The 22,380-nt window shown below is 40.4% G+C and overlaps 1 protein-coding gene across 7 annotated transcripts in view; it reads left to right on the top strand.

Moving 5' to 3' along the window:
* Nucleotides 1-22,380, top strand: part of Rab30 (RAS oncogene family member Rab30) — a 44,623-nt gene that overhangs the window by 17,558 nt on the left and 4,685 nt on the right. For 5 of the 7 annotated variants that reach the window (XM_086982152.1, XM_086982316.1, XM_022788593.2 and 2 more), the window contains 2 exons: nt 20,245-20,328; nt 20,662-20,845. In XM_086982152.1, coding sequence (XP_086838278.1) covers nt 20,245-20,328; nt 20,662-20,845 — 268 coding nt within the window. Of the gene's footprint in view, nt 1-1,737; nt 2,233-13,388; nt 13,476-20,244; nt 20,329-20,661; nt 20,846-22,380 lie in introns of those variants that run through there. The other 2 variants (XM_086982276.1, XM_086982246.1) reach the window with 2 other exon arrangements.

Raw genomic sequence — 22,380 nt, 5'->3', positions numbered from 1 at the left:
TCAACGCTTAGTTCATGCCTGAAGTAGGTTAGTGCCAGGGCGTTTAGTCGGCTGGTACGAAATAGCACATTCCTCCATAGCGATCTGTCCAGGTTAGTGATTTTACTCTGTTTTGTTAAAGCTACGCTTGGATACATTCAGCGTATGAGTGAAAGGAGTTATATAGCTATGGCGTGATGATGTGAATCATCTTAAATAAATTATGTTATTGACTGACGTACATGGCAAGGGAAGACAAAGGAATTCATCTGTAGACCTTGTGCGCTGCTAATTAGCCGAAAGTACACGTTCAAATCACGCTTACGAGTACAAGATGAAATCCGTTTAGTTACTAGACATAATCAGCCATTTTTAAATCCTGTCGGCAGACATTACCCAAGCCGTGTGTAGATTTGCGGACATGGTCTGTAACGCATTTGTCGTACGGCCTTTGACATGACAAAAGGTATACATCGGATTATTCATTGCGACGAATGAAAGTTGCCGCGCCGCTGACTTCCTTGTATGATTAGAGTTGTACATATATATATATATATATATATATATATATATATATATATATATATATATATATAGTTGCCGAAGGGAATTCGCGCTTTTTCTTCACAAAGCCCGTATACAGCTGTATAGATATTCATCCCAAATATATTGGACTTGCAAATGTATTTTTGCGCCCTACTAGAGCGTGTAACGATGTAGGAACGCACGAACTGGTTCGTACGAACTTGATTGTATCTTTTGATTGACAAAGCATTATAACTGGCAAAATAGTAGACAACCCTTTACCACTACTTTCAGTGGTAAAATTTTAGTTGCATATACTCGTAAGCGAGCCGTTGCGCCGTCCTAGCCATAACATTATCCTGATTTAACTTTGCAGGTCCTCGACTTCTCCGAAATCTGCCTACAGACATGTGATTTTATTTCGAATTATTGAAACATTTAAGGCCTACGGCAAGCATGGTGTCCGACAATCGATTAGCTTGCTTGCACGTAGGTGATCTGAAACAAAAGTGCGCGGCTGATTTAGTGACGGAAAGTAATAAGGTAGCGCTAATACGTCGCCAAAGAAGTTCAGTCAGCTCGCGTGACAATCCAGTAAATATAGGTAGCTTTTATAGATGCAAATTGGCACGTGCACAAATGGATAAACGTGAAAATAACAACCAAAAAAGCTTTACGGCCTATTAAAGTCCAACGTCTAACGGTTTAGCATTATCTTAAACGGAGACATAAGGATAACCTTCTTGATCAATTTCCCAATTTGCGGATGTTTGCTTTAATTAATCACTATACGTGTCACGCTTTTTCTTATATGTAAAATTACTCGAAATAATTAAGCTAATCAGTATCATAACAATAATCAGCTAACCTAGTATGAATTTACGGATGACATCTATGGATATAACGGTTATCGAGTGTCTCAATTTTTCCTATACAGGTCGGATAGGATAGATATATATATCCACATGAATCGAATAAGGTCCTGCCAAATACAACACGAGGGGACAGAGTCACCCGTTTCGGAGCAAGTCGTCGACCGCAGGTCGCTGCCAGTAGAAAATAAGTTAACATATGAAAAAAACGTCTAAAGGAGAACTTTCGTTGGTAGTTAACAGTAGTGACTCTATATGAACTACAAGAATAAAATGGTAGTTTATGCTGCGACATGAACCAATTTGGTACCATTTGACTGATGCCCGGTTGGCCGTTTGACCACTATAGTTTGCTGCAATCTTTGAACTGTGTTGAAGTTATGGCTTTGCTACCACTATGGGTTGCTCTATTACTGTGACAACAGCTGTCAAATGATGAATAGTGAGTCATCATTACTGTTTAGCCACTGATACTGCTGCTCCCGCTGTTCAAGTAGCTAATGGCTGGACGTGAACTACAGCGGATCGCCTGACGCAAACACAGCCGACTATGCGCTATGGCGCAGCCGGGAAGCCTGTATACTTGGTCACTGGTGTCTATCCATATGTATATCCGTATCATTGCTGATTCTGCTATAGTATCGACGGGTGTAGCATAGCAGTGCAAACGTCAGCGATACTGCTACGTATAGTGGTGGTACATTTCACTGGATCAGGAACTGACTCTGGCAGTCAGTCCTGGTGCACGCTATGGCGTCAGACAGAAACAGCTGTTGCTGGATTTCTTGCTCCACTACAAGTTGATTGCTGTGACGTAGTAATGACGGCTTTACAATTGGAAGAACGTGAAGATGAGGTAAGCAGAGAAGGTTCTCGGAAATCGAAACTGTGTCTCCAGTATAAGTACTGTTATTGCCAGGAAGAGTTTCTGGCTAATTGCTGATCACGGTAGTTATGATAGCTGAACTATTAGCATGATATAATTATGATGGTTTTATTTGTGTAGCCGGCAAACTGTATGCCAAACAATGAAAGATTTGCATTATCGGTAGAAGACACCTCTAATTGCTGGAGAATCACTTTTCGAATTATTCTGTCCATTTTTGTTCAAGTCCCCACGTTTAGCATTTCGAGTAGGGCTCGAACGTCAACACTACGTTAAAGCTCAGTAACGCTAAGGGGACGATTTGGTCTCGGTAAATGCTGTACCGCGAAGAAACAATTATGACGAATTGACATTGTATGCGTTCAAATAAAATAATGTTTCCTTTTTTTTTATGAAGCGGTTTATCTATCGGCACAATATGTGAATTCGGGCGTAACTACATGGTCATTTAGTTGCAAGTATTTAGACTAGATTTACATCGAGAACCACTAAGGTACTACTGACGCGGGAGACATCCTTGGCCACATTCATAGTGTGATTTGTGATTTTATCTACCTGTCGCTTTTGAGCCTCAAATGTTTATCTGAGTAGCCTGAAAGCTTGCATGAAGAACAGGCCTTCGAACGGATTCGAAAAAGGCAACTGGCTCAATCAGGCACAGAATTACAACTACTGATGTAATGTACTATCGGCACCAAACAACCACCTAAGGTCCAATCCCTAGGCATATCGTCTTTTTGAAAAATAACATAGCTTCATCGCACATAGCTCCATAAAAGCGCCTAATCATTCCATTGTACCTCCAACTGTATGCGCGGTGTCTTAAATAGCAACAAATGCAATCAAATGAAATTAACAACAATTCTACTTCTAGGACCTGTTTGTCAGTAGACAGCGCTCCCTAGAAGCTGCGCTATGGGGATCTAGCAGAGTGTTTGTTGTATGTAAACGATTGTCTCTTTTATTGTTAGACATCATATGCAGCTCGTAGCATCGGGCCTGCAAGTTTCCGGACGGTAAACGCCACTCCCTTTGATGAACAGCTACCATTATAAGTTCTCATAACAGTACTATTCCATTTTCAAAACTGTGAGTGAAGGCACAAGGAAGGCAAAGATAACGCGACAATACAACCCGCTCTCTTAGAAAAGATGGCGGCATCTCCTTTGGAGAATGGCTGTTCTTGCAGTCCTACGAAACTTTGGAGAGAAGAGATAGAAATTAAATTCAATGGAATTGACATGTATATTACTTCATGTAGACGCGCTTAAAGCAGCTCCATTTGGCTGGATGTAGACGCCTTCAAAATACCTCAACCGCGAAAACCACACTACTGCCACGGGTCGGCGAGCTTCATCCAAGTTATAATTCGCATGAAAGATTTATGCAAAAGTAAAACTAAAATAAGGATATAGATGAGAGAGAAAATAGAAAAGGAACGATACAAATATTAAAGAAAAAAAAAAGGAATGATAAGTGTGCAAATGAATATTGTTAACCAACAGATTTATACCAATTCAAAGGGAGGGTTGCCGCGTCTGACGAGTCGCGAATGGAGTTTTAAGAAAAACAGGAATGGGTCCATTGGGTGTCACATGCGGGGTTGGAATCTATTGGAATAGCTAGTATATGATTCAGTAGTACACCCGGATTTATTGTCAGAGGCAATAAGTATGCTGAAAGTGAGGCATATCGACAAGGGGCAGCCAATGGCTGACTAACCGATGTAAAATCGTTAGTAATATGGATCCGAAAGTATAATGATTATGTAGAACATTTTTATTAATAGTGCTATAACACTGCTCGCGCTATAAAAGTACTGACGCGCTGTGTGATCTGCCGTCAGTTGATATTGGGCCTTGGTTCCTGAAGATAACGAAATTTTTTTACATAGAGAATCACATATAAACAGGTCCCAGTGTTTTTTTGAAAAGGTGACAGGATATCTAAACAAACAGTCACTGAAAATCAAATTGTTATCGTTTATTTGAATACTGATAAAACTTACGCCGATACACGCGGAGCCAGTGTACTTAAGTCAATCGTGTGAGTAAGTGAGCTTACGATCGTTCGACATGTCCGAGTTGGACGGAGCAGCGCCGAAACGTCGCAGGTCCAATGCAAGTGTTCGAGAACCACGGCTAGCTGTTGGAGATAACCTTGACAGAGACAGATGCCTTTTCGGTCAGGGATCTAACCGTCGTCTCATCCGGCGGAGACCAAGGTCGAGATTTCTTTTGAGTCCTGAAAGTTACTATGAGCGCATACTAGGAGGTAAGATTTCTGGTACTGACGACGACGACGATAAACTGCAACATGTGTTCCAACAAGCTCCGGTAGGTAAAACGGTTGATCCCCGTTTACGTTCACCCACTACCGAGGATTCTGTTGAGGCTGTTGAAGATAGCAGCACGGGTATACTCGACACCTCTGAAGCTGAAGACACAGGTGTGTTGGTAGAGGCCCCGACGTCTGAAGTTATCCCTAGTGAAGATGATTCGTTTACTGATATTAACGAACCTAGCTACACGGGGATCTTCAATGCCACGAATCACTTCGGAATTGAAGAGGTGGAAGGTGCAGTCACAGATGTCCAGTATGGAACTCAGAGACTGAGTCAGCTGGAAAAGCAGCATATGCTACAAGCGAAACAAAATTTGAAGATTCAGATGGGTAAAAATAAGTAAAAATTTGTCGGTAATAAAGCGAACCTCTTATTGTTATTTAAGCAATATATGCCGTCCGGTCCCGGTGTCATACCCAGCTACATATTATACGTAACGAGTCGACTATGCAATATCACGCGGGAAATGCTACCTTTCGAATACAATAGTATCTCAGCAGCACCGCTTTTTGAAAATTATCGATTAAAACCATTAATAAATACAGAAGGCATCACGACATCTTGGTGTTATGATTTTCATACACGTGTTTACGCCTTTTTGGATGTTGCCGAGCGCTGGTAAGAGTATCAATGGTATCACCCACCTTCCATTTCTGTGTTCTTGTATTTGAAGATAACGAATGACTGTATATTTAAAGAGTTGGCGATGTAAGGTGTAAGCAACACTCTTTTTTTCCGAAAATTTAACAGCGGTAGAAAATAGTTTTTAATCAGTATTTTTATTGAAGCTTCGTCGGTCAGTGTTTTTATTAAAGCTACGTCCGCGTGTACCGCGGAGCCAGTGCGCAATTCTAAGTCTTAATAAATTACTATAATTTATGATTATTTATAAATTATGATCTAATTACTAGACACGTCAGAATCGCACGGGGTCGCTTTAATATGCCGCAGGCCGGTTCCTTTGTTTGAAAATCAGTTGACACTAAGGGCAAATTTCAGTGAGTCCCGAAAGTTATTATGCGCAGAGGTGCATCCGCTAGTAGTCACTACGATGGAAAATCTGTAAACTTTTTGGTATGGAAACCTTGCTGTGGCTCTTTCGTTGAGTAATGGGTAATGAGTCCGATTCCTTTTGGAGTTTTGTAAAGCTAATGTAGTCAATTGAGATAAGCGCGACGGATATCAAGAACAATCCAATAAAATTGGGAAGATGCTCAACGCTGTCTCAATATCGTTGTTCGAGTTCCTCCGATAAATTTTATAGAAAAAACTCCAATCTATTGATATTCGGTTGAACACTGAGAATATGAAACATTTTTGAAAAGTCTTATGGACTGAATACCCCTGCGAGAACTTCCAGTTATTTTTTTCCCTTTCTATTATACAAACAAATGAGGCATTTAGTTGTTGAGGTAGTAAAATCATAAGGGCACGCGTAAATTGACATAAATAGCAATCTCGCACAAACTAGACAGATTTTGCTTCATTTCTTCCAAAATGTCAGTCAGTAACAGTCCAGTAGTGAGCTTCAGCGAGCCGCCAGCGTTCTGGACTGCGAAAAATAATTGTAGGCAATAATAAGAATCTTTCGCCTGATCAGCAGCAACAATTGGCTGTTGTGGGGATCAGGCCACTATGAGTTATCGCGGTAAAGACGAGGTACACATGAGCAGCTGGGAGCAGAATTTCAATTGAAGGGGAACGTAGAAGTCATCGTTTGAAAATAAAATCGATCAAGAAAGCTATTTTTTACAAATGCCGCCACCCATTTGTTCTCAATCTGTAGTTTAAATAGAATGGAGTAGGCTGTATTTTAATATTAGAGTGTTGATTTATTTATTTCCCATTCATACATAATGATAACATGGGCTGAACAAGCGATTCTATTTACCCCACACGCGAAATAATTGATACCTGAGTGTATCCGTCGTACAATTCGCAGGCAATGCAGTAACAAACGAAATAGAGCAAATATGGAGATTTTAGGCTGCACAACGACCGCGCTTCCGCCCTAAGTGTGCGGCCTGTCGCTTCTATTTACCAATTTAAGTGACGCTTATACTATGTTATATGAACGCAGCTAGCTGATAGCTAGCCCAAAAGTGCGCCATAGGTAACAATGATAACAATGCCTATCATTAAATTGCAAATCCAGGGCATTATGGACTCCTGTGAGGCCATTGCACGTACGGGCTTAGGTAATAGTGTACTTGCGTGCCACATGATAACTCAACGCTGTACCCTTTAGTATCGTAGTAATCTAATTATACTAATATTACGCTGAGTACATGAATAGTTCCGAACTATAAATGAAGATTTCGATGTACGTATTAGTAATGTCTATTTGACGCGTCGGTTACATTTGTTGGGCTTTTGGCAACCCTTATCTCTGTGAATACGTCGCGTTAACTAAAGGCTTTCGATTTCATACCTTTATTCCTAAAAATGGACGAACCCTATTCAGAAAACTGCGGATCATCCAGTAAGAGCATTATTAGTACTATTGGCTAACTATCCAAATGAGCAGTGACAGGTAGCACTGACAATCAAGTTATAATGATTGTTGTTTTTAATTAAACCAACCGTCGCTGGGCGAGTTTTTAATCATAAACCAATTGGATCTTTATATGGCCAAGAATCGTGAAGATATGCGTGAGTTGGACAGCGTCTTCCGAACACGTCATGGGGCAGGATTTTTTAATTGAGTTGTAACTCGAACAATTGGCAGAAGCCACGACGAGGGTGATCTCCTCAGTCAAGGATGTCGGAGAACACTTTCTACTTAAATTTAGCGAATTGTGATGATGAATTCCAAAAAAATCTTGAACTTGTCAGTATTTTGGGTACTTCTGACAGCAAAGATATCAAAGATTGCGCGTATATAACCTTGGGGAATATAAGTTGAACGTGGCGAAAAAGTTCGCAGTCTCTGTACTAGGACTTGCCGGTTTTTTTTCGTTAATCTTATGAAGAGGAGTAGCGTCTGAATGAAGCGCAAACTTTAACAAGAGGTGTCGTACAAAAAACTCGGAAAAGTCGCGTGAAAAGATCTTTCGTAACGGACATACCCCGGAAATTAGGCCTGACACATAGAAATTCCTGCTTAGGATGTTCGACTTCACAGGCACCAGTGCCACTTTGCGAGCAACGTAAAACACAGCAAAAGCGACTGTTAAAGAAATACGAAAGAAAAAAACTCATCCATATACCTAGACGAAGACAAAAAGAACCGTACAACGGTCTATAAATGAAAACTTTTTGTTGAGAACCAAGACAGATGTTCAAGTGAATATGCTGAGGACGACACTGATGGGATTCGCCCCTGAAAGCCTTTCCTTCAGGTGTGTTCAAGGTATAGATAGTGCGCTATTACCTATTCCTCTTGTGATTGTTGGCGTCTTGTTTACTTTGTAGATGTGGCCTGCGAAAATTTTGAATATATACGAAAGCTTAGCTAGAAACTAAATAGGTTAATCGAACTTCTAAAAGGGAGCAGCACAGTGCTCTAAGAGCAGATCCGAAATAGAGGGGTTCCATATCCGCGTAGCATTGAGTCTTGTTTCGATAGGCTTCGAGCAGATTTTTCTAGGATTTAAAAGACTGTTCACGCCGTACAGAGAAAGAATTACGACGACGTCAAGTGTTTCTAGAAAATGTTCTAGATCATTTAGCCATGCAAAAATGTTGATTTGCTCTTCGCTCGAGCAATTAAACTGGATAAATCGGAGTAAAGTTTGAAGGAGAATCTTACGGTTAAAGGTATGAAACAGTTATTTATTCTAAATTAATCTGAAGAGATCCTCAAATACTTCAACGAACGCTTTACCAAAGCCAGTCTATATTCTGGGCTTCGATGTGCTTAGTCGAGTTGCATAGCAATGGTCGCAAGAAGGCGCAGTGATGTGGACCACTTCCAAGCACAAGGAAGCCGGCTGTGCAGAAAACCAGCGAAGCGTCATGACCTCCTAACGGTCAGGTACACCGCTCAGGTAATAGGAGAACGGTCGAGATTTAGAGATCGTAAGCCTACTGTATGAATGATTGCGCAACTAAGTTGTTCCTAGGTGATTACGCCTGTAATAATTTTGTAAAATAGTTTATCGTGAAAAGCTAGTTTTGAACCTGTCCTAAGAATAGAATATTATTTTATTATTAATTTTTTTTACTATATTCGGATGGTACTCCCTGTTGCGGAGCAGCCGAAATTGAGCTCAGTTTGCTTGTGTCGACTATTGAGTGGTGCCGTGTATTTTTGGTACATCAATTTCAAAGCAGTTATATTTCGTCGAGGTTAAACCCTAGGCTGTACCGGAAGTCTTGGTAGAGGACACTTAATCATAAGGTTAGACGGACTATGTTCCAACTGCAGCTTTGTTGAACTGTACAGTTATTCGTTACTGGGTTAATTATCACGGTCTAATAGTGCCAGAGACATAGCGTATCTCGAATCGCAGGTAATCTAACATTTTCACGGCGCCTTGTGCGGGCCAGAACGAATTCGTTTGGGAGGAACCTACTTGTGTTGGTCGTGCTAGCTAATCGGTTTTGTGTGAAATCTCATGGACTTTAATTCGGAGCTCTTCAATACCATGGGATATCTTGACGGAAAAGTTCGGGGGTATGCGCTGGAAAAGAGAAGCGTCGCCGAAGATAGCATCTAGGTTTCTCCCTTGGTCCGGAGTCTATAAATCAGGCTCAGCCGATAAAGCTGTCATGGAGTAATATTTCGTTGAGACATAGCTTTGGCTACTATTATACGATGGTTCTCGGTCCACAGACCAAATTACATGACAACCTGGGTTTAAAAAGCGTTCACCCCAAATTTTCATTTAGGCCATGCAGCCTTATAAGAGGGCTCTGGCTAGAGCAGTTTGTTTAATTACTAGTTCAGGATCGGAGCGGTACTAGTGCTTAGTTTGTTTGCGGATGAGTCCGGTCAATTATGTACTATGTTAGCCACTGTTACCAAACACGGTGCATAACAAGACATCAATGTCTACAGAAAGAATCAGGAGGTCACTGCGGTTTACAGTCACATGCGCATCAAATTTGTTTACATGTAACAGTTTTTTACACTCAAAACACTGTTTTTTCAGATATTACAACTAGAGCCTTATTATATAGTGACAAAATTTTGTGACAATGATACGCCGGATAGCCGTTAGAAGCGATAAGGCACGAGGTATGTGAACAGCTGCTGTAAAAGCTAGAATTGCAGTCTCAGGCGATTTTTTTTGCAGGCAATATACTTACGAGCAGTCAGAACGTCCCTATATAACGTTAGCGCTGGTTGTTGAATCGGATCCTGGTTAAACTTTGTGGAGAGATGTAATTAAATAGCACAATTATTTAAGTGTGAAATGAGTCAGTAAAATGCGCGCTCTATAGATAAATGTTTATTAGTCTCAACCAAAACTAGTAGTAGTTGGTAAGTATTGCCTCGTATAATGTCATTGAGTTACGGTTGATGATCACCAATTTTCGTGATCGCTCTTAGAGGCAACGGAATTGGACTACATAATACTTCAAGTGGGTGTTTTTCAACCAAAAAAGGTGAAATTGACAAAACATCGAAGTGACCCAGCAGCGAGAAATAATAGTTAAAATCTGTGTTGTTAGGGTTACGTAAACAAACGTAGAGGTAAACTGTAATACAATATCAGATCAGTCCTCTCTAAATGAACGTCACAGCATCGAACGATAGCGTATAATTCGGTGAATTGGATGGAGTTAGCCTGAAGCATTTCCATCAATCTTACCTGTGCAGAAAATATAATAAAGCCAGATATTCTTCTACAATTCGTTGGCTTAAGCGACGCCTTCTATACGCCCGACTTTAAGCAATACTTTCAAAATGAATTCATTCAGATACCAGAGATTCTAGCAATGTGACTGATGATTGTTCATCTTTCGGAAAACTCTCAGCCACACATCAGTGGTTTGGAGGCAAATGAATTGCTGGTGTTGACAGGGAAAAATTTGAGAATGATGTTTTTAAAGCTGTTTCTGATCTTTGCTGGGTGGATGCTGTCGCTATCACTTTGAGCTGAGATAATCCCCCTAAGGTAAAGCACAGGGAGCCTCTCAGCAAGGAAGATTGAAACATGTATTTGGGTACGAAGGGCCGCGTAAAAACGTCAAAACGTATGCATAACAGAATCCTCCGTGCAGGATGCAGCCCGGAAACCCGGTCCAAGCTATTAAAAAGTTTGTTAGGTGTGCTTCATTTTTCTGAAATCGACTCACAACGTATCGCAATGGCTTCTGAAAGAGGACTGTCTGGTAATGGGGAATCGATGGAAAAACCTACTAGAACAGGTTTAGAATATAAGGAAAGAAGAGATCAGCTTTCCGCGCACATATATTCAAGGCATGTTTTTACAACACAGAAAAAAGGTACGTCGATACTTTTTCGTTCTTGCTGCTTAAGATACAGAAATCGTTTACGCTCAGGATATTGATAGATTACTTACCCTCTTTGTGATGCAGAATGAACGTGGCTTTCTCTGGTGTTTTGTTAATTTCGTACAGTCAACGCGTCTGTCGACAATGAACTATTTTAGCTAAGCCTATTGATAAATACAATAGACTCACAAATCTGTGTGTGTCAACGAAGTCAGCCCCTAGACCGGGCTATTTCTAATGCGGTTTATAAATGTGTACAATTGTACCAAACGTATTTAGAGTTCAGGAGAGTTGGGTACATTTTTAGACATTTTCACTAGCTCTTTGTTCTAGTTATGCTTAAGGACGCCTAAGAAACAAATTGTGGAGAAGAAGATTACGCTTTTAGATGTGTAAATGCTAGATGATAAAACTGATCTAGAAAAAGCATCTTAAATTAGCTAAGCAGCGTTTCTTTTCGAAGAGGACGGTTAAGACAGGAAGAAATAGTCTAGACTTAGATGGCATATGTTCAACTATATCTAGCAACCAAATAATTTAACTTAATGCAATTGAGCTAGGAACGTATAAACAAATAGCACATTAAGCATTTATATGTAACCGATTTCCCTGGCTCCCTCGCACCTTATCTCTGCCTTTATTAAAACGAAGGCAATGTAGCTAACTGCTGGAAAAAATGCTACCAGAAAACGTTGTAATAGCACGCCGCCGTTCTCAAGGTTGCTGGAAGCTTTCACCCAATGGGTCTGTAACGACCTGTGGTTAAAGTTCAGACGAGAATTTTGTCTTTTTACACCAACAATTTATTCTTATAGACCAACGGCTACAAAAAGAACGAGTTCTATAATATAGTGTATTTACCTAGCTCCGTGGTGAGAGCTGGTAACTTAGGTAAAAGCCTTTCGATAATAAAGGTTAAATGGTAGCTGCAGCTTTCTCTTGTATCAAATTTTCCCCATGACCGGCCAACCAAGGTGATTTCGCATGGCCCCCAGCCTTACTTAATGTAGTGCTCCAGGCAAGGTGGCATTTAACCGGGTATAAAAACAGAAAACAGTCCTTTTTTTGTGAATGATTAAACATACACATTGTAAATTTTCCAGAAACTGAGTTCAGGGTAAAAGTGCCCAGTTAGTTTTATAACTGCACCTGTTGTGGCTTTGTAAGAGCGTCTTCGTGTCGTCTATTTTTTCATCCTTGAAATACTGAGAAGCTAATCACATCCTTAAAATTAACGCTCACCTAACGTGACCAAGCACCGAAGCAGCTGATTCAATAGTAAAATGCTTGACCTCGGGTCCTATCATTTTTGTAAAATAGGAGCCTAAATGAATGTCTGACAAATATTTTGCTACTTTCTAGAAGATAAATCAATGAAATTGTCTTAGAAGTAAACTTACTCCTACTTGCAGTTGCAGAACGCTACCCAGTCAGAATATTGTTCTACCTAGCGCGTAGCACACTCGGTCCTTAGCTGTTTGGCTTAAAAATTGCTCATCTATGTGGCAGTCCGGTATCGGCCGTAACTTCATAGCTTCTTGGCCATCAGTCAGACAACGTCTAAATGAAGCACACTTGCGCGTACATATATCTGCGTCCAGTTATTTGACATTCCATCTCGGAACTGCTTCTTTCCATTTACCTTTTCTTCACCCCGTTCTTTATCGGGAAAGACTACTTTGTACCGTCGATACTTTGTGTCACCCATTTATGCAGCTACTATTGCTGAAATTAGCGGCGCTAGGCATTGATGGTTGTCCGTTTGAATAGCTGACTGACTGAGGATAGCAGCTATCTGGTGGCTATATCAGCACATATATAGATTCTAAAACAACCAGGGGCACAGGAGGTACTAGTTGACATCAAAAGGTTACTACACATTCAGCCATTTGTGATATACATTCGAAGGAAACTTGTGCATTGGGCTTAGTGACTGCTTTCTCTGCAACTAACTCTCTTTTTGAAATACCTCTGGTGACCTCCTGCCAAGTAAAGAAGTATGCTACACCGTCAGAACGTGTATGCACGGGTATGGGACGTTCTGCGGGTGGACATTCGCCCTGTCCTTTGTTAACTTCTAATATAATCTGTATTTTAATAAGTCCCTATCGAATCACAATAACGTTTTTGCTGAACAGATATGTGTTAGTATTTAAATAAAAATAAATATTTCCAGCCGTGTTTTCGAAAACGGAAAATATTTCAGGGCAAGATGTGCCTTTTACATGAAACACAATTTCGATTATTATTAATTACACAATTATAAAACACGAAGGCCTTCCTTAAGCATCAATGTTTATTTCAACGGTCTTTTAACTAGCAAAAAACAAGATATTGTTTTTAAAATATTTTAGTACATTTACTACATTACGGTTACCGGACGACAGAGTAGATGGCACCGCCGGGGACTTGGAACAAGGGGGCCTCCGATTCTAACCTTGTCCGGCGCAAGCAAAGTAATAAAGTAAGTGACTATACAGCGTATGGATCTAATTGTTTACACGATTATCGGTGTAGTTTTGAAATAAAATACCGCTACTGATTACATTATTTTGACCAAGTCGCTTTTATGAGCGTTTTGTGGCGCCCAATAACTATCATTACCATAATTTATCCACACACGTATGAACTACGCATACAAGTTAACAGTATCTCAAAAATAGATACATCAAAAAAAAAAAATATATATATATATATGCGTGTAATACATGCCTATTTAAATATTTTCACCTTTTTCGGATACGCTGTATTATAAGAATCGACCTATATAGATTACAAATTAGCATCGGCGTTCTCTCTTTCTGTACCCCTTACCCCTAAATTCCCGATTTCCTCATTAAGGAAACAGGGTATCGACGCAGGCCGTTTCTCGCCGTCGAGCGAGAAGGGAACCCTACTACATTGACGTGCATCTTATCAAACTAACTCCTTAGTTCTCCACCGCGAATTTATGTGCGAGCGCATCTTTGAGCTTGATGAATTTGCTGTCTCTGGCTCTGTTGCAAGTTACGAAGTCGGCATGATAGTCGCGTGCCCATTTCCTCTACAGAAGTTGTTACGACGCAGCGGAGGGAAGGATGACCTATGTGTTACACGTCCAGGGTTTTTAAAAGTAGACGGCGCAGAAAGGGGCCCTTGCACGGAGATTCGACGAGGTGACGAAATGAAATCATGGGGACCGATAGGTTGGGTGAGGCTAAAGGCTGGCGGAGTAAGGTTAATCCGTCACAGTGAAAATAGAGCAAAAAAAGATAGGTCAGGAAAGGGAAAGACAAAATGTGGGAAAAATAAAGGAAGAGGAAGACGGTTGAAACATAGGAAGATACCGGAAACGAAGCTGTTTTCACAGCCACCAAATGCGCTTGTTATTGTCGCTATCGTCTGTTTAATATTGGGTAAACACGAGTCCTGCCATTGTTGCCATAACCCTCCACATCATCAGCTATTCTCGAACCTTTTTTTTTTAGATTTTTTTTCCTTATTCTACAATTATGCGGCTGGGCAGGCCTCGCAATGCCATTCTGTTCATGAAGTTTGATGTGTGACCCGTGAAGTTTTACAATATTGTAGAGATTGTCTGCGAAATTTACAGAAGCAGAAAATTTAATATGTAGCCAGTTGTAGGTAGAAGATTATCGTACAATTAAGCTAGATATGGCTTTGTTATATATTTGTTTTATTTAATGTCTAGCTAATTTTTGTACTCGACACCTATTATTATGTATACTTAAATTATACCAATATTAAAACACATTATTATAGCCGAAACGTAACTGATTTAACCAATTAGACAGATAGACTCACTGTTGAACTTTATAACAGTATCTGTGTATATTAGTAAATATTTTTTTTTGTTCGTCAGTAGCTTCTCTAGAATACTTCAATTGGCGGCAGTCTGGGTCTTAGCTGAATAGAAGAACAGTGCCATCTCGCAGCTGTAGTCGAATATTTGGCAAACGTTGGATTCATCATGTTTACTTACACCTTCTCATTGCAATGAACAACTGCTACTATCCATATTTCCGTTGCTGTTTGTCCGGCCACAAATGAAAACTTGCGTTTTCTCATAAACATTATTCATGGCATCTTTTTTATTGCAGGCCTTGAAAATCAATAGGTGATTATAACCCGTGGCGGTGGGGTTCGTCATAATCACAGAACTAGTTGACCTCAATCAAATTTAATTAGACGCCGAACACTTGCCTAACAATAATTTTTAATATATAATAATAACTTTGTGGTTACTGTAGCCTGATGTGTTAAGGTTGCCACTAACAGTTCACAAGGCAAAAGTAGGTTGAGACTTGCGAGAAAAACTAAACTGGTTAAATTTATTGATTACTACTTAAGTCTGTCTTGTTGCAAGGACATTTCGGACCCGCGTGTGAACATTTTTGTGTTGTAACTTTATCGAAAGTACTAGCCCGGGTCGAGCACAATTGTTTAGTCACTGCACCAACAATGACGAGTGATCTCATTGGTATCCGCGTGTTTATGTGCTGAACTGCTTCTGTACGTAGATACGCACGCAGTAATGAGCTCGCACTGAATTTATATTCTGTCCTATTGAAAGAAAGGTACTGATTAGGTGGAGAGCACACATTTACTGAAACGTGTAGGCAGATTTTACTATTACAAGAAACATCATCATAGAAATTAGAAAGTTTTTTGGACTTTTTTTTGTTTCAAATTATATGGCATATTACATGAACCTTACAAGAAACAGACATGTAAGCCTCGTAGTAAAACAGGCGAGAAATGTTCCAATATTGACACTGAGTTGTCAAGGTGTAGATATCATAAGCACGCAGTGTTTTCCGGTGGACAGACCGATAGACACAGATAGTACCGGTGCGGATATTCATAATGGAATAGACAGATCCTATTGTCTTTGGCGATTGATAACTAATCTGCTACTCTTCGTAAGATAACGTATCTCATGTATCCTTCTATTCTGCCATGTAACGTACTTACCTGAAGGCTGTCTCCCCCGATTGGAAGCGCGTACCTGCGCGCAACTCATTTGCTTCTTAACATCCCGAATAGAAATGGAATCGGTTGCGTTTGCGTATTATGGAGACCTCCTTTTTTTCGTTGCTTTCTCGTTCCTAATCTCCTGCGTCGGGCTCTCGTTCTTTTTATGAATTAGCGCTGAATTGCACTGGGTCAGTGTGCGTCGCCCGACTTGATGGGGTCTTCGCCGCGTTTGTGTCTGTCTGCAAGTTTGGATTGTGCCGCCAGTTACCCTTCTGTCTACTGGATTCTCTGGCTGATCCCCCAACAGTTGTCGGTGGTATGACGCCGGATATTGGTGACTGGGTGATTACGCCGGCAGTAGCAGCTGGAGCAGCACACGAATGAGCACGCCAAAGGGAAACAGGACTTCAGTAGCATTACGTCATCAGCAGATAGATATGCTACTGCGAAACTGTTCTGTGAGTGAGCTTTGTCATGGAGTCGAGTTGGCTGCCGCGGGCGTTATCTACTAGCTTGCTTGTCTGTCTTGCTGGTGGCTTTGTCGCCCGATCTTTGGATTTGCCTGGCGGTCAGACAGCGTTCGGGAATGGCTGCCGACGCGGAAACTACTAGCTATAGTGACATTCGTGACGCGACGAATGCCGGCGGCTAGCCGCCGTAACTTCGTATTGAATGAAGCTAAGGCCAACGTTAGTTCGCACAAATGAACACCAAGCAATTGTTGCAACCAAGCGCCTATTGGAACAGTGAAAGTGGCAACCGCGGAAGCATCGCAATTTGTCGTTGCCATTAAAATCGCCGCTTTTACTGGTGACGTCGTAGACGTTTGAATCGCTGGTGCTAACAGCAGCTTGAATGCGCCGCCAATATCAGCGATGTATCTCACCTATATTTTACTCCGTTCCTGAGCCCAGCGTCCGACCAGATGACACATTGAATCACATGGAACGCTAATGGAAGCGGTGCAATGGCTAATACGGCAATGGTTGCTTGGAAACGTCCTAGAATGTGGAAGAGACGGCGTTGACATGATAGCGGCATGTTTCGAGTATTACCATCACTAATAATCGAATATATATAGCAAAGCAAGCAGTTACAGCTGCTATGCGAAGAGCAGCTGTGAAAGCTATCCCAGCAGAACAAATATAGAAGCGACGCTGCAGTCAGCTTGCAGATCGAACAGGGAAGTCAAGATGGACGCTGCTCAGTACGCTGTAGAGACAGGTGAAGGTGTTTTCACAGTGTTTCAGTGCCGCCAGTAATAAGACTGGTCACTGAGTCCGGTTGGCGATCATGGCAGGACACAGATGGTTCAGTGCAACAAACTGTAAAGAATAGAAAGAGTGTCAGGACACACTAGATAGATAGGCGCGCTCTAGACCTATTTTTTGATCGTACATCAGATCTCCGAATTACGGTGTTTTATTTGAGCCCTTGACTTCAGAAACATCGTTACGTAGGTCCAAATTAAGCATCGCAAAGGACAAAGAAAAATTACATTCGAAAACGATGGATAGAAACATAAGATAAATATGATCAAATATGCCCCATTGTCTATAATTAGAAAACATCTGATTTAACTGACAAACTCATCAACAGGCAGAGAACTAACGAATATGTGTTAAAATGTGCTATTGTTTTCTACTAGGAGCTAGCCAAAAAGGCTATGACTGTAAGACTACAATGTTTTCGTTTACACACGTACACACACAATCTCTGTACCATGTACTACCGTACGCACCACAGATCTGAAAAAATGTCTATTATATGGATACCTGTGATTGTTGTTATTTTTTAGCGTAACATTGTACGCATGCTGAAGATGGCTAAGTAAGGCTAGTACTGCTAAGTAAATAAGAGCTAGTCTGATCCTGGCTTAAATTTAACATTATTTAGGACAATCTTGTTACAACCGATTCCAGAAAAGGAAACACTGAATTCGATTACAGATTGCTAATGACCACACATATGCTTAGGATCTTGTTTTAATATGAATAGTGAATACTAGCCATATCGGTCTCTGCTATACATGTCAATCAATACTAAGAAGGATAAGGAAGATTGCTACTAAGAAGCAATGTTATTTCGTTTGCTCCTGTAGCGTTTAGAGCATTGGAAAGTTCTGACCTGGCATAATTTGTTCCATTCATTGAACAATAACTTACAGGCGTCAAAAATGAATTGAAACTGGATGATTAGTACTGTCTATCGTATCTTTGGGACATGACAAAGCTGTCCGACGAGAATTGTTTCGAGTGGCTCAAGTGTGACTATAATTACATGAAGGAAATGATAATTTTTTAAAAATTTTATATGTAAATTTAAATATCAGTTATTAAAATTTAAAAAATTAACCAGATTTATCTTTTTTTTTTCGAAAGCTATAATAAACTTTGTGTTCAGCAAAAGAAGCAGCATCATTGGCGATGCAAATGTAGCGTATATCCCTCTACTAATGTTTACTTTCATTTGTTCTCCAAGGCGAACAACTTGGTAGGGGCATTTTCATAGGGTCTTGTTTAAAGTAATAGCCTTATGGACAACGCCCAGCATGCGTTAATTGATCGTGTACCATTGAAATCCAATTAGGCACTGGAGACATTCCAAATCCCCACGAACTCCTCTCTATGTAAAGAACTAACTTGACGGATTTTCTTAAACCAACCTAAGATTTCTCGGAAGGATTCGTATACGGCGTTTATATACATTTATGCAGTTGAGTTTACATTGTAGGGATTGCATTGTAGGGATGCATATTCACAACGGTGTTCTAGGTTCTGTTGTTTTGATGTACATTGGCATTGATTTAGTCCTGTCTGTACAAGGATTACAGGATCACTAATTATTTTTCAAGGCCATTTAAGAAATAGGGTCGGGAAGAAAGCGATGCGTAGCAATATATTATATCATGATAGGTTCTATGCGGCCAACGGTCTAAAATTTACTATTTCGAATTTAGGTTGATTTAGCTTGAAGTACTACAGGAGCGGCAACCGTTACTCTTTGCCGGTCATCTTGAACCGGGTGTGGTTGATTTATTTACTTATTTATTGCAATATATTAATCAATCGTGATTGATTGTTATTATACTATTATATTATACTTATATAAATTATACTACTATATTATAATAAACTATAACACAAGGCTAGTAGCGGGTTCGTGTTTTATAATCGAACAATTCAATTTTATGCCCAACCAAAGTTTTAAAAGCTTGGCTACTACATTTTTCTTTGACCATTCATAGTCTTCGACACTCGTTTGCTAGGATTGTCCATTCGTTTGGTAGTCAGTTCCGCACGTAGAGACAACACTCACGTATACATATCTACATGGCATCTACAAATTTATTTTTCGCTTTCCTTTCCGCTGGATCTGGCGGTTGATACGATCAGTCACGTACTGATCTCACGTTGAGCGTATGTAGGCCATGAAAGATAAGAAGGGATGTTGGAGGTCAGTGACCCCCTTAAATTTAGAAGACAATTTTTCGCTAGTAGCTATTTCCTCCCAGTAGCGGCTTGCTTTGTTCCCGCTCCAACGACCGAGTGAACAGCGCAACCACGCTGAGTTCGATTAATTCGATAATATACAGTTACAGTATTCAAATATGGCGTACTATAAAACCTATTTATCTCTATGACTTTGAAATTGCTTTTATTATTGTAAGATCTATGATGACAGGCTTAGATACGTTTATTCGTAGTATTCAATTAACATGAAACATTACAGTTGCATTTAATTTTAACAAGATAGATTACAGGTTCAAAAAGGACATCAGCATTTTTGTCTGTGCAAAAGGCGCTTGTTCGGTATAAGTTTTACGTTTATCTGAGAGTTATTATCGTCTTCTCGATTATACCTTAGCATCAGCATCAACTGCCTTTTCTAGCAAAAACCTAATTACTCCGAAAACACCTGCAGCCTAGCAACTGTAGTAAGCAGTTGTTAGCCCAATCTTAAGGACAATTTTGCGAGCCTCGTATGCAGCCATAGGAGATTGAGGCTTCGTTCTTGTTAGTGTAACACTTACGGCCAATGTTGACAAAGTAATTTCTTTTTTAATAGGCGCCGTTGGCTAAAACATACAGAAACAGATATTTGGTATAACAACGGGGGACCATCTAATAGCGCCGAATACATGATATTCATTCCTGTGAAACAATCTGAGATGATGGCACTCAATGTTCTTCCATAGAAAAACATGCTCATTAAAAATAGATGACAATATTTATTCTTCCTGTTGCTGATTTCAGGGAATGTTCCCTCCTGGTCAGGGCGCAACGATCGGTGTGGATTTCCTGATTAAAACTGTCGAAGTCGACGGCGACAAAGTCAAGGTAATCAGTAAAAAAGATCTGCTTCTATTCACCAGATGTGCCTTTACGTTGCCACGACGGCATTATCTCTAAGAATGGTCAAGTTCAAGAATTCAAGTTATACCTATTTCCATCGAGACTGTTACTGCAGTTGCATTTAGTTAGATCAGTATCAAATGGTCTATTTTAGGAAACCAGAAACTGTTTCATGCAATAGGAGCAAACTGCTTGACTGGCAGCTGTGTTCAATGCGAGAAGAACATCCCTCTTTTGTTCATGGTCTATTTCGGCATCACCTGAACTCCGCCGTTTCCTTTATCGCCTAAAGATATTCTGTTTTATTCGCGTTTGCAGCTACAAATCTGGGACACGGCAGGCCAGGAGCGGTTTAGATCAATCACTCAAAGCTATTACCGAAGCGCGCACGCTCTTGTCCTTGTCTACGACATCTCGTCACAGCCGTCCTTCGACTGTCTTCCTGATTGGCTTAGAGAAATCGAGCAATACGCCAGCCCGAAAGTACTCCGTGCTGTTGTCGGTTAGTAATATGTCCTCCGATGCATTATTGCACGACCTTTGATAACCCGTCGTTGCCATCGGATCGTCTGTTAAAGCAGACGATACAGAGAGCTGTTTATGTAAAGCGTTCTTGTTTAGTATTTCATAGGTTGAAATATTCAAACTAAGCTTTTGGTTGAAGAGGACCAGACAGAGGTAGGCTGCTGCTCTAAGCTTCTCGGACGACACGTGCGCTACAGATTCGCCCGAATAAATAAAGTGTGTTATCAGTATTGTTAACATTAATTATATTACTAACAACGTTGAGGACATAACCCATGTTTGCTAAAATGGTTAAGAAAATCGTTTGCGATGGTGTTAAGGTAATAAATGACACATATAAAGCTTTATGTTGAGATTAAATGCTCGCGGAAAATGCTTGACGATCATGATTGGCACAGTGATTGAGCCTATTCTATTGCGTGCACTTTCTCATAATGTCATCAAGCTTGGTTGTCATCCACGTGCTTTACGGAGAGAGAGATAGGCACGGTAATGGGTATATTGAAATTAAAAAAGAAGCGTTTCATGCATTGATTTGAATTGAACGCTCCATACATATTTGAAATTGGTAAACTTTGTGCTGTCGGTTGCCATTGATACCATGGCCGTGGATTAAACAAATTTCCAAAAACATTAGCTCTTTAAGGTAGCCTAGTCTGGCCGGGCAACGATTTACAAAAACAACCTGATTTATAAGGACAAAATGAAAAAAGGACGAATTTATTCTATAAAGAGAAAAAAGCCAGCATCAAAAGTCGATCAAGGGAATCCAAATAAATTCGTAGAAGAAACGAAATAGGAACTGGGTTTTCTTTTCTACTTGCAAACTTCCATTGAATTTGCTAGCTCTATATTCGATCTATCCAGTCAAGTGTGATCGGGCCGTTTTTGCGGGTTCCTCCCTTTAGTGTAAATCTTCTTAGCTTTTGACAGCGGTCGTATTATTGGTTTGTTTGCAAGTATATACTTTATTTGGGTACCATATTTATGCGGTAAACTGTCATCAAACGAGACTCATCATACTTTTCTATTCAAATATCTATTTGCTACTGTTGTGTTATATGAGTTTACTGCTATCTTCGTTTTGTTAGAGGATACTTGTTGCTGAGTGGCACATCGTGGCCAACACGGCGTCTTCTCTATGCCGCTTTCGCTGCTCATTTGCTTTGAGTCCGTTCGTTTTCCTTAACTGGATAACTCTCTATGGAGCTTTCAAGCTAACCTGGGCAAACAGGTGCTAGAGGCAAAAAGGAAGTGCCGCATCAGCGAAAAGCGCCTCACTCCTTTGTCAACTTGATAGTCATGAAGGAAGCGTGTCTTTGACAGCATCGCCAGGGGCAGCTGCTTCCAGGAATTGCCGATACCTTCAGCTCATACAGGACACGTTATTTGCATATGTGTTCTCTTCAGCTTTTTTCTGAAATATCCATGCTCCTTATTCTATTTAAACCGACCAATCGTAGTTTTGTCACACCCGTCGGTATCTTCCTTTTTGCTATAGGCTATAGTGGT

The sequence above is a fragment of the Varroa destructor genome, unplaced genomic scaffold (genome assembly GCF_002443255.2).
Source record: "Varroa destructor unplaced genomic scaffold, Vdes_3.0 BEIS01000001.1, whole genome shotgun sequence".
Classification (NCBI taxonomy): domain Eukaryota; kingdom Metazoa; phylum Arthropoda; class Arachnida; order Mesostigmata; family Varroidae; genus Varroa; species Varroa destructor.
This window is presented reverse-complemented; position numbering and strand designations above follow the sequence as displayed.